The 16,441-nt window shown below is 44.4% G+C and overlaps 1 protein-coding gene across 5 annotated transcripts in view; it reads left to right on the top strand.

The window, feature by feature from the left end:
• The window catches only part of CDC14A (cell division cycle 14A), a 1,359,412-nt gene that overhangs the window by 214,639 nt on the left and 1,128,332 nt on the right, over positions 1-16,441 (top strand). For all 5 annotated transcript variants that reach the window (XM_069641577.1, XM_069641576.1, XM_069641579.1 and 2 more), the window contains exon 2: positions 9,432-9,522. In XM_069641577.1, coding sequence (XP_069497678.1) covers positions 9,432-9,522 — 91 coding nt within the window. The remainder of the gene's footprint in view (positions 1-9,431; positions 9,523-16,441) is intronic.

Raw genomic sequence — 16,441 nt, 5'->3', positions numbered from 1 at the left:
TATGATCCACTTTATTTAAATGTGCCATGAATGTGGCCCAATTCTTCTTCTTTTATTTATTCTCAAAGTTAATATCACTTAGGCACGTTTGGAAGGCACCAGTTGGCTTGGGGAGCCAAAAGTAGTCCCTGGTAACTGTTGCCCTTAAGATAACCAGGCTCTCCTAGGGTAAAAGCAGGAGTTAAATAGCTCCCCACAATTTCGAACCTTGTAAGCAGATGCCACACCTCGGGTGGAACTAAAATCGGCATGCTGCACTCTTTTACAGGACAAGGTATCTGAAGCTCAGGTAACTGAAAGGCAGACAGGCTGGATTATACAGATTCCCTCCCAAAACAGCTCAGCCTCGGCCCGTGGAGTTCTGCCTCACACACCCTTGATAGTCATGCCCAGACAGTACCCACAAGGCCTCAAGAACTTTCAGGAGGTCGGATCTGGGGCTCTGCTCCAAGAGGAGTCACATTTAAAAGTTCCCAGTTTTCCTGTCTGTAGAACCTGGCCATTCAGGGCCTAGGGGAGTTAGTAGAAGGGGTTTTCTCTCCTGTTCTATTTTGTTAATGGTTATAACATGCCCAGGCTCGTAATGCCAGAATGTCACTCTGGAAGGCTTAAAAACGGCATAACTTAGCAAAGAAAAAGGAAACATTTTGACAAAATGAAAATTTAACATTCTGCTCTTTTCAGGGAACCGCTATAATGGTAAGATCGCGTTTCTGACATACAGCTCCTCCCCACTGTTCTGGAATGGGTTTCCAGGTGTTTAAGCTGCCCTGATCGCGGTTTCTCTTGCCTGAGAGTCCATTTTGGAGCGCATTCATTTCTGTTTCAAGCCCTTTCTCTCCACTTTAGGTGGCTGCCCTGGGGCCCTCAGTGCTGATATTTGGGTGCACAGGTATTCATACTGTTGATTTGCAGCCTGAAAGATTCCATCCCTGCTTCTGAATCCTGTGTGTTGGGATTACTGGGGCATAAAGTGCTGTAGAAGCAACAAAGCTTGTTATAGCCTTACATTACAGCCATGTAACACGCACGGCTCCACGTGGAGGAACTCTGAGCTGTGCATCAATTGCACCCTAAAACAATATTTCTCCAGCATAAAAAAGGATTCCCTACTCTTTCTGAGTTTCAGGATGTACTAGAATTTGTCAATAGATCCACAGCAGGCATTCCTACCCTTTTGTTCTCCAACTACTTTACCTTTACACATTCTATGCGAGACAGGTTTGCATCTGGCCTCCCAAATTGGCAGTCCCAAACTACTATTTGGGAGTTGGCCCCATGGAATAATTAAAAAGGTAATCCTGGATCAAAAAGCCACTACAATGTAACTGGGAAGTTGGAGCAGAGCTCCAGCCCAACGCACAGGCAAATACTATGTTATTTACTACCTATTGCCCCTGTAAACCTCTGCAGATAGACAATCACACCATTACAGGTCTAATTTCGCTTGGTGATAGATTTGTGTCCAAAGTAAAATTGCACATTTTTCGGAGGACTGCACAGTGTGCACTCAATCATGGTGTCTGTTTGGCAAATGTACCAACACAACAGCTAGCAAATCTGCATGGCACTGTGGAGCATTATCTGCCTGTTTTATAGAATAGCACCAAGAAACTACATTGCTCAAGACAAATTGCAAAACTAAGTTCTCTCTGGCTCGTATGTCTCTTGGTAGTGAAATCCTAGATAATGATGTAAATAAGGAATGTCAGTATCGATTGATACCCTCAGAGTTTGTTTCACTATTGTATATTGGTGGATCATAAACCGTATGCAAACCAGCGCCAGCACTCCCATGCCCACATTTCACAGACAATTGGTCCTCCTTTTATTTGTTGTGTGTGTGTTTTTGATATTTTTTTTTTTTGTTTTTACGGCATTACCTCCTAAGCCAACTGATAAGAATTGCTCAAACCTAGTTTACCTTGGCAGCTAGTAGTCCGTGAGCATCACTTTCTCAAGTCCTAATCTTGGAACAGGCTACCTTCTGGAGGCTAACTTGGCTATCCCAGGCTAACTATTTGGGATGGTACCAGCGGTACCATAAATAGACACTCTGGATATTTTTAACTCTACATATTTGATGGAATTCCCTGAGCACGCTCTTGAGCCCCTTAATCACCTAACGCTATTCAAGCTCTGATTTACAATTCTTCCAAAACTCTCTTGGAGTGTATTGCATAAACACATACTTTTTGTTGATTCTTTCTTGTAGGTCATCCATCCATAGGGAACTTAACATTCATCCAGAGCATTATAAAACATTTCCACACCTGCATGACTCCACCCTGCGTCTGCAACCACCCTCCCTGCTTTCCCTCCCACTTTCTTCACTCTTGCGCTCGTTCCCAGCAGACTGGGGTCTGGTTCCTCAGGTTGGGGGCACAACGTGGCACAGACGAGGATCAGTGCATCGAACAACGCTGGTGACTCAGTGCAGCAAAATAACATTTGATTTTTAAAAAGCTTGTTTTCATTTAAACAATTTTCACTTAAAGTTTGGATCGAAAGAACAATGCCTTATAGTTAAAAGCTGTTTTTACTTGATTAAAATGAAGCCCACCCTCACTCACTCCACCTCTCGCTTTCTGGGGATTATGAAAAGGATTTGGCCTTGGTGAATAGAGTGTACATCATCATCCAGGCATGGATGGCCACGCATGGACTATACCTGAATGATGATAAAACCAAACTCATCATCCTGGGCACCACCTCTAGCCTAAAAAAAACTAGGACCTGACTATTCCTCATTTATAATTGATGGCAACAGCATCAAAGTAGGGCATGAGGTAAAAACGCTAGGATTTTCCCTTGACTCAAACATCTCTTTTGCTAAACAGGTTAACTCTCTAGCATCCTCAATGGCCTACACGTGTAAACTCATCCGCACAGCTAAACCATTTCTCTCTGACACTAGATGCACTACCCTGGCTAGAGCCCTCATCCTGTCTCGCCTGGACTATTGCAATGCCCTTTTCTTGGGTCAACCAAAGCCACCATTAGAAAAATCCAAACTTTACAAAATAATGCCCTTAGAGCGGCATTAGGCATCTCTAGAAGAGACCACATCTGAGAGTAGCCGACAGAATAACTTGCTCCCAACCAATGACAAAATCGTCCTAGAAACCTTGTCACTTACCTATAAATCCCTTAATAACGCTGTACCCACTTACCTGGTCAACAGATTCCATAGACAATCTCCCTGAGACCCTCTAGAACAGCTTATAAAGATTGCCTCTCTATAACTAATTTCAATCGCTCCACAATCGGTGGCAACAGCTTCCCGGTGAAAGCAGCCAAACTGTGGAACTCCCTACCTCCCACATTGAGAACTGACCTTCCCTACCAAAATTTTAGGACCAACACTATCCTGTGACTGAAAACGAATGATTATTAAATGTAGCAAGCAGCCAGGATTATACCTACACACACTCCCTTTACTATCACCCATACTTGTATATATTGTATATACTGCTGATGTAAGCAAGCTGTATGTATCATTTGTATTTTTGCTCTTGCACCATCCGCCTATAAATATGCTCTATATGTATATACCCTGTATTTAATACCTGTGTGTAAATATTGACGTTGTTGTAATTAAGCTTCACATATTCATGTAACTGCTGTGCCCTGTAACCTTAGGGTATGTTGCGCATTACAAATAATAAAACAAACAAACACAGGGCTACGTTTTTGCTCCCTTTTAAAAAAAACCTTTCTCCAAATTTCCAAAAATATGGCTATAATACTCTTACCTCTAGTTCTTATCTGTAGCCCTTCTTGCCACCAGCCCTATGCAAAACTCCTACATGGCGTTGCCTTCCAATTTGCTGAATCCTTATGAAGATGTGTGATCTGCGTGTTGTACTTCTCAATGACTTGCAATAATATTGATTGCCCAAGTTTTCCTTCTTCCGCCTGTATTGTTTCCATAGCTAATCGCATTGATGCTTGTTGCATCTTACTTTGCCCATTGATGTCCCACAATCGTCAATTTTGCTGAATATCGCAGCAGTAGTCAGAGGAAACTGACGCCAGAGGCTAGTTAAATGAGTGACAAGATTAATAGAAACGAAACAGACGCATACTGATTTGTTTTGCTTTATGCTGTACAAGTTCGGAAGTAAAAATTAAATGGAGTGTAGGAACACATTGTTACTAGTGACATGGCAGCGCTCTGAGGCTTTATTTATGCATGTATTATACGCACTAAACCCAGGGGCATCAAGCCGCTGGTTACAGCATAGTCGGGCAAAACAAAGTTTCAGGACATCAAACATTGCAAATTCAGTCCATGACCTTCTAGCAGTGTACTTGGATCAGGCCGCACTCTGTATAAGAAAAGAAGAGACTCGAGATGCTTCCTAAAAGACTAGTAGGAATGTTCTGATCTTAGTGATGGAGTTGGAGAGTTCCAGTTCTTCGGGCGATAACAGGGGAGCTCAGTACTCCTGATCTCTTCCTCCTAAAGCTCGAGATGGCGAGTTGGTGGCAGTAGTAGAAGCGGGTCGGTCTAAGAGCCTTATGGTATAACAATAGTTCAGTGAGGTGATGTTTTTCTTGTAACCCCACACCCACAAAAAAGCACTTCCCACATTTTCTAGGGCTGGCTTTATTTACTAATCTAAATCCAGTCCTAGAATTTTTGGGGAAAGTGCTGAATGCTAGGTTGGAGAACAAGTGAAAATAGCATTGTTCTCACCAAAATGATTCAGTGAGTGTTATTGTGACTTGGATACCTGTAACAGCATGGTCTTAAATGCGATATTCTATCCCACGTGAGGAGAGCACTCACTCGTGTGCCTCTGTTGCATTAAAATTGAACAATTCTATGGGGTTTGCTACCTTTATGCCTAAAAACCCTACCGCTGTGCATTTATTTTTTTTTTGTGGACTTTGACCATGTCCTTCATTGATGCCCAAAATGTTTTTATTCCGAATATGTGTTCTTGAGTCTTTCTGTCCGCCTTGCACAAGGATTGACAAAGCAAATAATTTTACATTTGGTGTAGGTCAGGCCACGTTTTTATGAGTGGATGGGTAAATGCACGGGAATAGAGACAATGGCATTGCCGCACAGAACAGACGGGGGGGGGGGGGGTGGGGGGGTGTGACGGGTACTTGAGCTGTAAAGTGGAGGTGAGTACAGGAGAAGAAGGGCACCACTCTACATTACAAACCTCAAAATGTACGCAATCCTGCACCTATTCCCCCATCCCCATTCTACAGCAGGCAATGACGATCTCTGGGAAATGCGTTACTGTAAACCTGTCCCACGTTTTCGAGGCAACGGGCTGTAAACGCAAGCTATTTTAGCAGTAACTCACACAGTTTGCATTTCTAACACTTATGCCTAAATTAAGAAAAACCTTTGCCTTACTCCGAACATTGCAAAATCATCCGGTTAGTGCAGCCTTCTTCACCAAGAAGCTATCAAAGCCACAGACTAACTATAGATCTGGCCATGGGCGCACAAGGAGGGAAGCCCCCCCCCCCCCCAAGAGAGGGCTGGAGGGTAGTGGGAGGAGGGAGCAGTTTGGAACACACTATACTGCACGCCATCTGATGCCCTATACTACATAAAAATGATATCTAAAACTTGGCTCAAGGTTGGAGCAGTAGACAGTCAGTTTATTTCTTTGCAGATTAAGGGAAACCGACAGAGAAACCAGTAGGGTATCCCTGTCGGGGAACATAATACGACGCACACAGATTCAGTAACTGTTTATAGGGTTTTAGACCATGAGAATCCTATGTGGATTGGGTACATTTAATTAGTTTAATGTGAACATCACGCTTCCTAAAGTAACATCCTTTAACCTGGAACACTATTTTAGCGGTGCACAATCTCCTACTTGCACATATTCCCCTTTTCTTGCCACATTATATATTCACATGGCTTCTGGTGTGTTGCACCAGTATACATGAGCATTAACTAGCCAGTAACGACCATACCATGTGTCATTCCTGCATGCTTAAAGCGAGGCTGAGCCTCGTTTTGAAGCCCTAGGTTTTGTCATACCTGTATGGTGAGAGCTTCGTTCTGAACAGGATCTGGCTTCACAGCTACACAGCCTTCTGGTCTGTGTCATTGCTCTGCAAACCAATCATAGGCTTTAGTGTCTCTGCAGCCCTCATTATTTCTGTATAAAGCAGCAATGCTGTCCCGTTCACCAGGCCTCAAAATGTGACTCACAGTAGCCATTGACTGGCGACAATTGGCTTTTGGCAAGTACAACATGGTTTTCTCTGTCTATGTGGAGAACTGAGGGTGTGAGTGACCTTTTATGCCGTTGAGCAGCCTACAACTTTGCACTTTTACCCCTGCTGTTTAGGATATGCAGCACCTTTATGAAAATTGGGTAATAATGTATTAGTCACAATGTTGTACGCAAATGATGAGGCCTTGCACACTAAATGCTCCCAAGTTCTCCCAGTAAGGGCCAACTCAACATTTCACAGCACAGAGGAGTCCTACATCCCTTATTTTCTAGTAATGGAGATCTTGACACAGGTCTCCACACCTTCTCTCAATCTGCTCTGTCTCCACCCCACTTCATGATTTCACCCCATTGGTGGGAATTCCCATGACCTGTTCTCAGTAGTTTCATTGATCTGCTGGACATTGTGTCTAGGGTTGGGTATGATATGTTATGTCAGTTATAACGCGCCTGTACGCAAGTGTTTCTAGGCGCGACAAGACAAGGAGGACCAGGCAAACGATCTTACTGGGCTATGTGTCAGTCAGATCGTGCAAGTGCGACTCTGGGTAAGTGCAAGGAGGCAGGGGACTGTGGGTATCAGTTACAGACCCTAAATGTGTGGTAGGCCCGGAGGCAATGCAGGGGAGACTGATCTTGACTTTGAGGGTAGCCAGGCAACCAGCTGGTGCAAGAGACAGGTATGTCAGCAGGGGGGGGGGGAGAGAAAGCAGAGGAGAAAGAGAAGGTCTTGAGCTGCTTCCGGAACTTCAAGTGGTTTGGCTCAAGTTTGAGAGGGGCAGGGAGGTCATTCCGGAGGGAGGGCCATGCAGAAGAGAGAAATCTTACCCCCCACCCCAACTCTGCGCCTTTGTGAAGCGTAAGACCCTCAGAGACTTTGCGGTTGCTGAGCAAAGAGCTCAAATGAAGGTATTTTGGAAGAGAAATGTGGATGTAGTGCGGGTCCCGCCACCAGAAAGCATTGTGGAGGGATTTCAGCACTGGAGAGATTGCGGTCCCTGGTCTTGAGGCCCAGACAATTTGTTTGCTGGAAAGAATAGTGAATTATGGGCAAAATCCACCCACCTTGCCATTTTTCTCTTGGAGTACAATTGCCAATCTTACTTGTTCTCCCACACCAAATTTTGTTTTTTAGCCATTTTGTGCTTCTGGCATATGACTGTCAACTATCTTCACCCCCTAATTGGTCGTGTGCCCCATGCTAAATCACGCAGAAACAACATTCTCCCAAAAGCAGTAAACGAGGATTGATCTGCAGAGCTATTAAGGCAGAGGTGAATTTCACCTATTTTGCTTTGCTGGCAGTTCCTTATTCTGTAGCGTTTTCTAGTTTCTGACCGCTACTGACATAGTCTAGTACATTGGTATTAAAACTTATTTATGCTGAACCCCCTTAAATAAAATGTTGCCTGCCCCCTGCAGATGCCACAGCTGCTCATATTTTAGTCCATTTTTGAAGAGCTTCACCCCCACCCCCCAACCCCTTTGACATCCTTTGGGATCCACTTTTTGAAGACCACTGGTCTAGTAAAAGGAGAACATAAATGCTTTTTAGAGTCGTTTTCTCTTTGGAGCTGTGTAGGCGCTCTTGTCAAATTTAAAGGTGACTCGCTGTGTTCCCACTTAACACTAGGGGCTTACGTTCCATAGATAACTTCCAGGGTGTTTCCATATTTAGTAATAGTACTTCAGAGATTCGGGTGCCCAGTTACACTGATATCCCTAACTTGTAACAGCCACTAACCGGTATGTGTAGTTTCCACATGCCTAATATGTCCCTATCGGTAGCAATGGCATTGCCAACTTCACGCAACAGGCAGCAAGTATCTCAGTCTCGCACATTGACACAAATACTGACCCCCTCTCTCACGCGGCCAATGCCTTTCCTTGTATAGAAAACCAGCCAAGCAACACGGACACCCAGAAATCCAAGTGGGTGGGAACTACACGGTACAATGCTATGGCGGTCCCCCACTTTTCGGGAAATCTGACCTCTATTCACGTTCTATTTGGAACACCCAATGCTGCAGTGGGGCCGGGGCAGGGCAAAAGGGGAACATAGTTATCAGTTTTTTTTTTTACTTTGACCCTTGCCCCACTCACACATTCTATACCTGCAGCCACACCCATGTATCCGTAAGCAAGAGACCATCACACTAGGTACTGCAAAAGATTTCTAACATAACTGTACCTGACCAACGCTATACACCAAAAACCGTTTCTGAGCCTTCAGTTCAATAGAATGGTGGATTGGGGCTATATAGGCGCTTGAAGGGCTCCTCTACTGGGTCTCTGCACAACTAGTATGTCCTGTGATTGGAAGAGCATGACCTTCTCTCTCCCAGATCCAATGGGAGAGCAGGCAGGGGTAGGGGCGCAGCCTCTTTAGCCCTGGGTCTCGAATAAGTACCGCTCAGCTCACAAGTGGGCTTCTATTGGGCGTACCTTAATGCCCTCCGCCCAAACGGGAGATCAGCCTGTCGTGGGGAGGGGGTCAACTACCACACAGCCTAGACAGAGCAGGGGTGCTTCTATTGGGGGCACTCCAATGCCCACAGTGAGAGTAGTGCCTGAACGTGGCCTGCTCAGCCTCTGCCACTGCCTGAAGGTAGAAGGTCTGATGTCTGTTGTTCCTGACGCTTCTCCTTCTGCAGCATGGACATTCGTTCAGGACATTTCTCTGCTCACGTTAGTGGACCGGTCCTTTTGCTCTGCACTGGGTGGACCCCGTAAAGCAAACGTCTTGAGAAATGTTGCCCATACTCCGCCTCTGCTAGTGCAGTAGACTGCCTCTAGTGGGCCTTGGGCGCATCCGCAAGCTATACATAATTGTTTTTATGGACGGACTAAGATGACATTCGTTTGTGTGTCGATTTGTTGAACTAGGAAGGTAAAGGCGATGTACTTTTGTAATAGCCTTCGGTATGGTGACATGCACTGCAGAGATTCTATTTAATTTCTTTTGAGGGGTAGAGGGAGGAGCGCCTTCTGAGGCACCCCCGTCTTTGGAAAATAGAGCCATTCCAACATGCGTTCCACCAACTGCTCCTCATGTTTTCCTCACGCATAATACGCAGGTGTCAGCAGCATGCTCCCTTTTAATGGAATGTGCATCGATTAGCTCTGTGATGTTATTGACTGCCCAGGATTGAAGGACATGGATTATGAATTCTTCTGTTTCATAAACTCTTCTTTTTTTCTGTTTTGCAGATCGATTATATTTTGCAACGCTGAGGAATAAGCCAAAGAGCACTGTCAATACCCACTATTTCTGTACAGACGAGGAACTGGTTTATGAAAAGTAAGCGCTTGCTCATTTTTGAGACTTGAATAATCCTTTGTGTTGTTTTATTAGTAAATATGAACCTAGAGGCGGGGGTGGGAGTTAAATATGTATATAAGGCATCACCGATTGCTCTTACATTGTGAAGCTATTATGGGTGCGCTGTTTGGTCTGTATCTTAAATGGAGTAACTCTTTCCAAGAAGCGAGCTGCTTTCTTTTTTTAAAGAACGGAAGGCAAGGACGGGTCCAGTGGATATTTTTGGGACTTACCCCAGGGATTTTCTCTTCGTGCTGTGAGTCTTATAAAATGACCTGGAATTCTGCTTTTTTGGCCATTTACTAAATGGTCATCATGTTTATGCTTGAGCGATGATGGATGCTAAAGCGCAGCACGTGCTGCAAATGACATGTACCGTGGCGCGCTTGGCATATGATTGTATTACCCGATTAAGGGTGCTTATTTGGTCTAAAGATGAAAAGCTTTTTTTTGGCTTCCTTGGGAGTCACACCTGTGTCCTTCGGTTATACTATCCAGCGTATTAGCACATTGAGTAGTCTTTTACATTCCAGCTGCTCGATGGCTCCGCAAACTTTGGCTCTCCAGATGCTTTTGTCTACAACCAGCGGTGGACTGGCCTTTAGGGAAATCTACAGGTTTCTCAGTCGGCCTCTGCCCCCTGGGCCTCTTTTGTGTGGTAACCTATTTTATTTTCAAATTTTCTCATAGGAAAAGGCTTTGGCTGGCTGAAAATGTGTAATGTGGGGCCACTGTAATCATTTCCAGGGCCTCTTTTGGTTCCCAGTCCACCCGTGAATACAACAGAATCTCATCAGCCTAGGACAGAGCTAAGGGAGTCTTAGTTCAAAACATCTGAAGTGCCACAGGTTGAAGACCGATGATGTGGGCTGTAAGGTTTGGGGCTTTACACAGACCCCTCCTTTTATCTAGAAGTCATCTGCCTAGCATAGGTGGTTGGGTTGTTCGTTATGACCACGTCCAGTTTTTATTTTATCTATGACTTTATCAAACTCTTCCTTTTGCTTACTAAGCCTTGTCACGTGTGCAGCATAAACAGACAGCAGCTGCTTGGTCATCTTTGTCCCATACTCCACCATAGCAAAATGTATGCCAGGATTAAGTTCAGACTGTAAAATTGAGATCCAATTAATGGTTTCATTGACACTAAAAGTTATTTGGAAATTCATCCTGGACATTTGGTGCTATTGGAGCTCTTGGGGGCTGCACTTGGAGACCCTGACGCTCATTTTTGAGCAATGACCTTTTTGTATGTTATGTATCATCTTGCAATGTAAAAGGACAGCCGCATTGTCCTCTGATTATTTTCATTGTGCTGTTTATTTTACACCAAATATATGCTTACATTGAATGACATTACAGCACCTGCAGGAACCATCGCCATATGTCAATATAAATGGTCTGTACATGATTTACATCCTGGCTTCGACCAGATGACTTTGGCGCCTCTGGTGCCTGTATATATGATGCCAAAAAAATAAATTGTTACTATTAAAGGCATTTGTATTGTGCACCGTCGCCACCGGAGTGGTCCGCAGTCACTCTGGCGGATCTGAAAAGGAAAGTGTGAAGAAAGTGGGGGAGTGGAGGGGTTAGTGGGAATAGGAAAGTGAGAATTGTGATGTTCTGTTGGCAGCTTCAGTTCGGTTTGCACCGTTCGCTGAGCTAAAGTGCGGTGTTTGGGTCTGTGCGAGTTCCCATGAGCTGTTGTGCCAGGTTATGTGTTGTTAGTCTGTTGTTGCAGTGTGGGGAAGTGCATGCGGATTGCTGTGTCAGGAGGTGGTTGTGTGATTGTCTGCATGAAAACTATATGTAGAAAGTTGAGAATTGGGTTAGCGGGTTTTCCTTACCTCTTTGTCTTTGTGTTTCTGTTCTCAACATCTATGATTATCCTGTGTGTTTGGAATTGTAGTTTGTCTGCTTAGTTGGCAGGCCTGTTGAGGAGTGGCAGTTTTCCTCTGTTAACCTAGTCATATTCCTCCACCCTGGGTTGGGGATATTTAGGTTAGGGGGGGGGGGGTGTTATGTACCCTTCCTGCCCATCCCATGTGGGCCATCTTACCTATTTTGGTTCCCCTGTGGATTAGCGGTACGTGGGCATGGCTGGTTGGGATGTCCCCCCTGCCCCCGCTTTCTGGATAGGGAGGATATACTTGGGGGGGTCATGGCTTCTTCCCTGGGATTCTTGTTTCCCGTTGCGTCTATGCTTCCTGGTTGTTTTCCCATGTTTCAGAAGCAAAGAAGTTTTGAGTAGTTTTCTGAATTCCAGATGATCCTTTGTGTTGCTTATGTTTTTGGGTAGGTGATTCCAGGTTATTGCTGCCAGGTGAGAGAAGTATGATGTTCTGAATTGTCTTTTTATTGTACGGTATTGGTTCTAAGTGAATGTCGTTGCTTGAGCTCGGAGGTATTGTCGGATGGTGCAGTTATTTTCTCCTTTAGGAACTCTGCTCCTTCGATGTGGATTGCTCTGTGTGATCTGCACATCGTTTTGAACTTAATTTGCTGCTTTATTGGAATGAGTTGTTGCATTATGCACTAGGCACTTTACTAGTTATTGCTCTAAGCACTTTATAAACAGTTTACCATACACAAGACACCTTAGCAATCGTGTTTATATCAAGATGTTGCATTATGCACTTAGCCTCTTATTAGTTGTTGCATTGTGCACTAAGCACTTTAGTAAAAGTTCAATAGTAGTTAATTCTAGGTTACAATTGCAACAGAATATTGTTGTGCATCTAATGTATTATTCGGGGCATCAGCATAGAGACACTGACCTGGTTTGGACTTCCAATAAGCAGTGCTGTTAGATATACGGCTATGCATTCTGAAGGATCTATTGAAATTACAGCGTTTTGCAAACCGTGAATAATTATGTGCATGGCTGATGTCTTCTGGATCGGACGCGCAGCAAAAACGATCTTCGTTAATGTCCATATTTGTAAATATTGCCTCAGAAACATGCGTCCATAAAGGAATTGGACAACCCAAAGGAATTGGACAACCCAAACCAAGGTGGTGGTGCAAGCTTTGACAACATGAGAAACTGATGCAGAAGTCACTTTTTACCATATGGTGATCACGTGTGCACTGTGTTTTTTAAATCTGGTGCTTTTAATGGGTGAATTACAAGCCACGCGTATGTGGCGAAACGCGTCAGCCTGCCGTTCCTTGCTGGCTATAGAATTTTCTTTGGGAGGAGGAATGTGCATGAATGGTTCAGCAGTAACTTTTAACACGTTTTGATTTTTGCAACAATAACGTTTTGGCATTTGAATTAAACTGATGCTGTGACTCTTTGGAATTACAATGAGTTAAAACACGGCAGTGCTGCTTGCCGTAACGACGGTTTCCTCATCGTTGAATTTAATTATTTAGATGCATACAAAATTCAGTATTTCTTTTCGGTAAAAATGTTATTTTAAATTCAGTAAAATCGCTTCATTACCGGTGTGCGTCAGCAATAATGCTGCCTATCGGACGGGTGGATTGGTTAGGGGAACATATCTACTTACAGTGTCTGTGTTTAATAGCTTCATTGTCTGCCCCTCATCTGGTAGGCATGCCTTGAACTTCCTCCTAACTACGTATAATAGAGATTATAGCAGCATAACAGCAATGGATTGGCCCCTGCAACATTGTATGCTCACCATTGCATAGACCCTTGTGATTGGTTGGCATTCTTTCCCAACCTTGGACATTCAGCTCATTTGCAGCACATAAGCAAAATTAAACCCATGTGCAGAGAACAACGTCCGACTACTGCCCAAATAGCCTACCATGTCTCATCAGCCAAGCCTTTTGTACTTTTCCTTGCTGAATGTTCTCTTCTCTGGAACATTAAAGGGAGTTCAGGTACATTGTTATATTCATCTGGGGTTTATGAATAGGCCTTGTTTTCTGGTCTTGCACCACATGTAATGAGGCCATGATTTGTCCATCTCGCCATTTTTTAAAATTATTATTTCTTTTTTTTTTTTTTTTTTGCTATATCGGGTGCCGTTACCCTCTTCGGTCTCTGGAGGCTTGGTTGCTTTGTCTCATATATGCTTTCTGTATCTTTGTCAGTACTTGGCATTCACAAATGTTTGCTCATTTATTTAACCTAAGAGAAATATGTTCTGCGTACATTGCTTATCTTCGTCTCCCTTTGTACAGTTTGCTTCTTATTATGGCATAGTTGATCTCTGGCCAGCAACAATTCTTTGTTCATGCACAAATGTGTGTTTCCAGCATCTGTCAGCTCTGCAGCCCTGGTCTCTCTCTCTTCCAAGCTTTTCACTTACTATTATTCAGAGCCGACGTCCATCTTTTCAACATGGCTGCATTACCCGTGTTCTACTTTGTGCTGCAGCAAGCTTTTAAAAAACATTTTTTAAACAGTTTTTATTAGTTTTCCAACATGTGAACCATAAACCATTACACATTGATTTGCATATTCAGTTTCATGTCGCATTTTTCCTTATCCCCCCCCAGCCTACAACCCACTCCGCTCTTCCTCCACCTACCCCTGCAAACGTCCTTCACTACTCCTCCACTGTAGAACTATGTCTACTCAAGCTATCTTGGTCTGACGTGGATAATGTCGCTACCAGTTGTCTCCAAGCAATCAGTGTGTCCGCCTCCACTCCCCCCCCCCCCCTTCCCGCCGCTTCTTGCCACACCATTGTTTCAGCATTCGCCCATGTCTTAAGATCTTACCACCAGACTTGTGCCAGCGGTCTCTTCCGCGATTTCCAACTCATAGAATAGCTATGTTTGGCAAGTATATACGCCAGGTCTTTGAATTTACTTGCATGTTTAGGTCTATGAGGCCTGGAGAATTCCCCCTCCCCCACACTCCACTCCCCAACAGGCATGCCCAAGGGGAGCTCACATCCAAATTAATCTCTTTGCTTGCTATGATTTGGGCCGCCTCCCTCAAATTCCCCTATTTCGGGGCATGACCAAAATATGTGTACCATTCCCCCATGCCCTTCCCCATATTTCGGACATATTTGTTGACCTGCGTGGTTAAACTTAGCAATATTTTTGGGGGTCATGCATGCCCTATGGATGACATATAACTAAATCTGTTGCAACCGCACATTTCTCGACCCCTTTTTGTGGTATCCTTGTGCTCTGATCTACAGCCCGTCTTCTATTGCTTCTCCCACATCCTCCTCCCAGTTAAGTCTTGTCTGGACCACCTCTTTCCCTACCTTGGCCATCAGCAACTGGTATATGCGGGAGACCTCATGGACCCCTTCGGACACATCATAGAATGTTTAAATTACTGCATCTGTCTGTTGGGCCAACACCTCATCGGACCACATACCTTTTTTATAATCCTCACCAGCCTGTAATATGTTGTCCCTGATGCAACCCTGTTTCCTCCACCATGTACTGAACCTACTTAACCTTCCTGCGGGCCACTCATCCCCGATTGTTGCTATGTCCACCGGTTCCCACTTCTTCCTGATGTTCAGTCTGATTTGCTCATCTACTCCTAGTGCCACTAACGGTATCTGCGGGGAACACGGGTACGTGTTTCCCATTACCTGGCAAGCTCTACCCCACATCTTCCCTCCCAGGTCTAGTAATCTGCTCTCTCCCGCCCTTCGTTGCTTTGGCAACCAAAGTCTTTCATTCAAGAAATAAGGGGCACTTTTGGCACTCCACAGCTTCGACTCAAGTGTTTGTTACTACGATAGTCACCTTGCTACATATTGCAGATGACTAGCCAGATAGCATACTTCGAAGTTTGGCAATCTAATGCCTTCCTGCTCATGAGTTTTGTAACTTCCACAGTGCTATTCTATTCCTGGAATTATGCCAGATGAACCCACTACATATGCTCTGTAGTTTCGTGAAGAATTGTTTGGGTATTATATGTGGGACGTTAGCAACTGCTGCAGCAAGCTTCTATGTGACTCCTCTACCTCTTTGTGTGTATGTATGTATATATATTTTTCACTCGTACACATGGGTATTTTTCTTCAATTACATCTTCATTCATTAAGTATCCTTATATTGTTTCAGTGCGTAATTGGCTCTTCTTAAGACATTGCTTTGCACTTGTCAGATTTCCTTTACAGTGCTTCAATATTCAGTGGTGCCTGTAAATCTCCTGCTACCACTTCAGTTCGAGGGTACATTTGGTACGGTTGTCGGAGGGCATAACGTCTCTCATACAGCTGATGCAGTATTGGAATGATACCTGCTGTCATGCACAGCGTCTTCCCGTCCTTCATCCAATATGTCCGAGGTGAGGGGGTGGGTTCTATCAATGCAATGACACGCACGTCTGCTTCTCTATAGCTCTGCTTAGAGGGCAGACATTGAGTGGACCTGTGAAATTAACAGTATCCTTTGCTGCTGTATTAGTCCCCTGCAGAGGATAGTAAGAGGACAAAAGACACTGATTGTTGGAATCTCGCTGTTGAAGGCTGGCCCCAAATTTCATTATTTTCTTCCTTTAAGCAACGATTGTTTAATTGATTCAGAAGGCATACCAAGCCTTTCTTCCCTGCATAGTTCATTACACAGCAATCCATCGCTCTGGATTACCGTTGGTGAGGGAATTTAGGTGACCAGTCCACTATCTGTGAGTGTGGGGTTTTCTATTGCTCTTATCTTGCTTGTTGCACTTTTGTGACTGTTGGAGACTGGTGATTAGACTAAGTGGCACACACACTCCATCTATTACCTAAGGAGTGGGCACAAAGTAACCACAATAAACACCGGCCACATTTCGGATGCTGATATGCTTGCGGCTATCAACCCACCCCCGCCCCATTCTCCAGGAGAAGGCCCTTTGACAGCATTGTCAGACGGTAGTTAACTTTCTCTGTCTGTAACAGTAAGTGACCTACAAGGGGGGAGGGGTATGCCTCTACCATGCCCAGTGAAAGGA

Source organism: Ambystoma mexicanum, chromosome 1q (assembly GCF_040938575.1).
Source record: "Ambystoma mexicanum isolate Mex_15411 chromosome 1q, UKY_AmexF1_1, whole genome shotgun sequence".
Taxonomy (NCBI): Eukaryota; Metazoa; Chordata; class Amphibia; order Caudata; family Ambystomatidae; genus Ambystoma; species Ambystoma mexicanum.
This window is presented reverse-complemented; position numbering and strand designations above follow the sequence as displayed.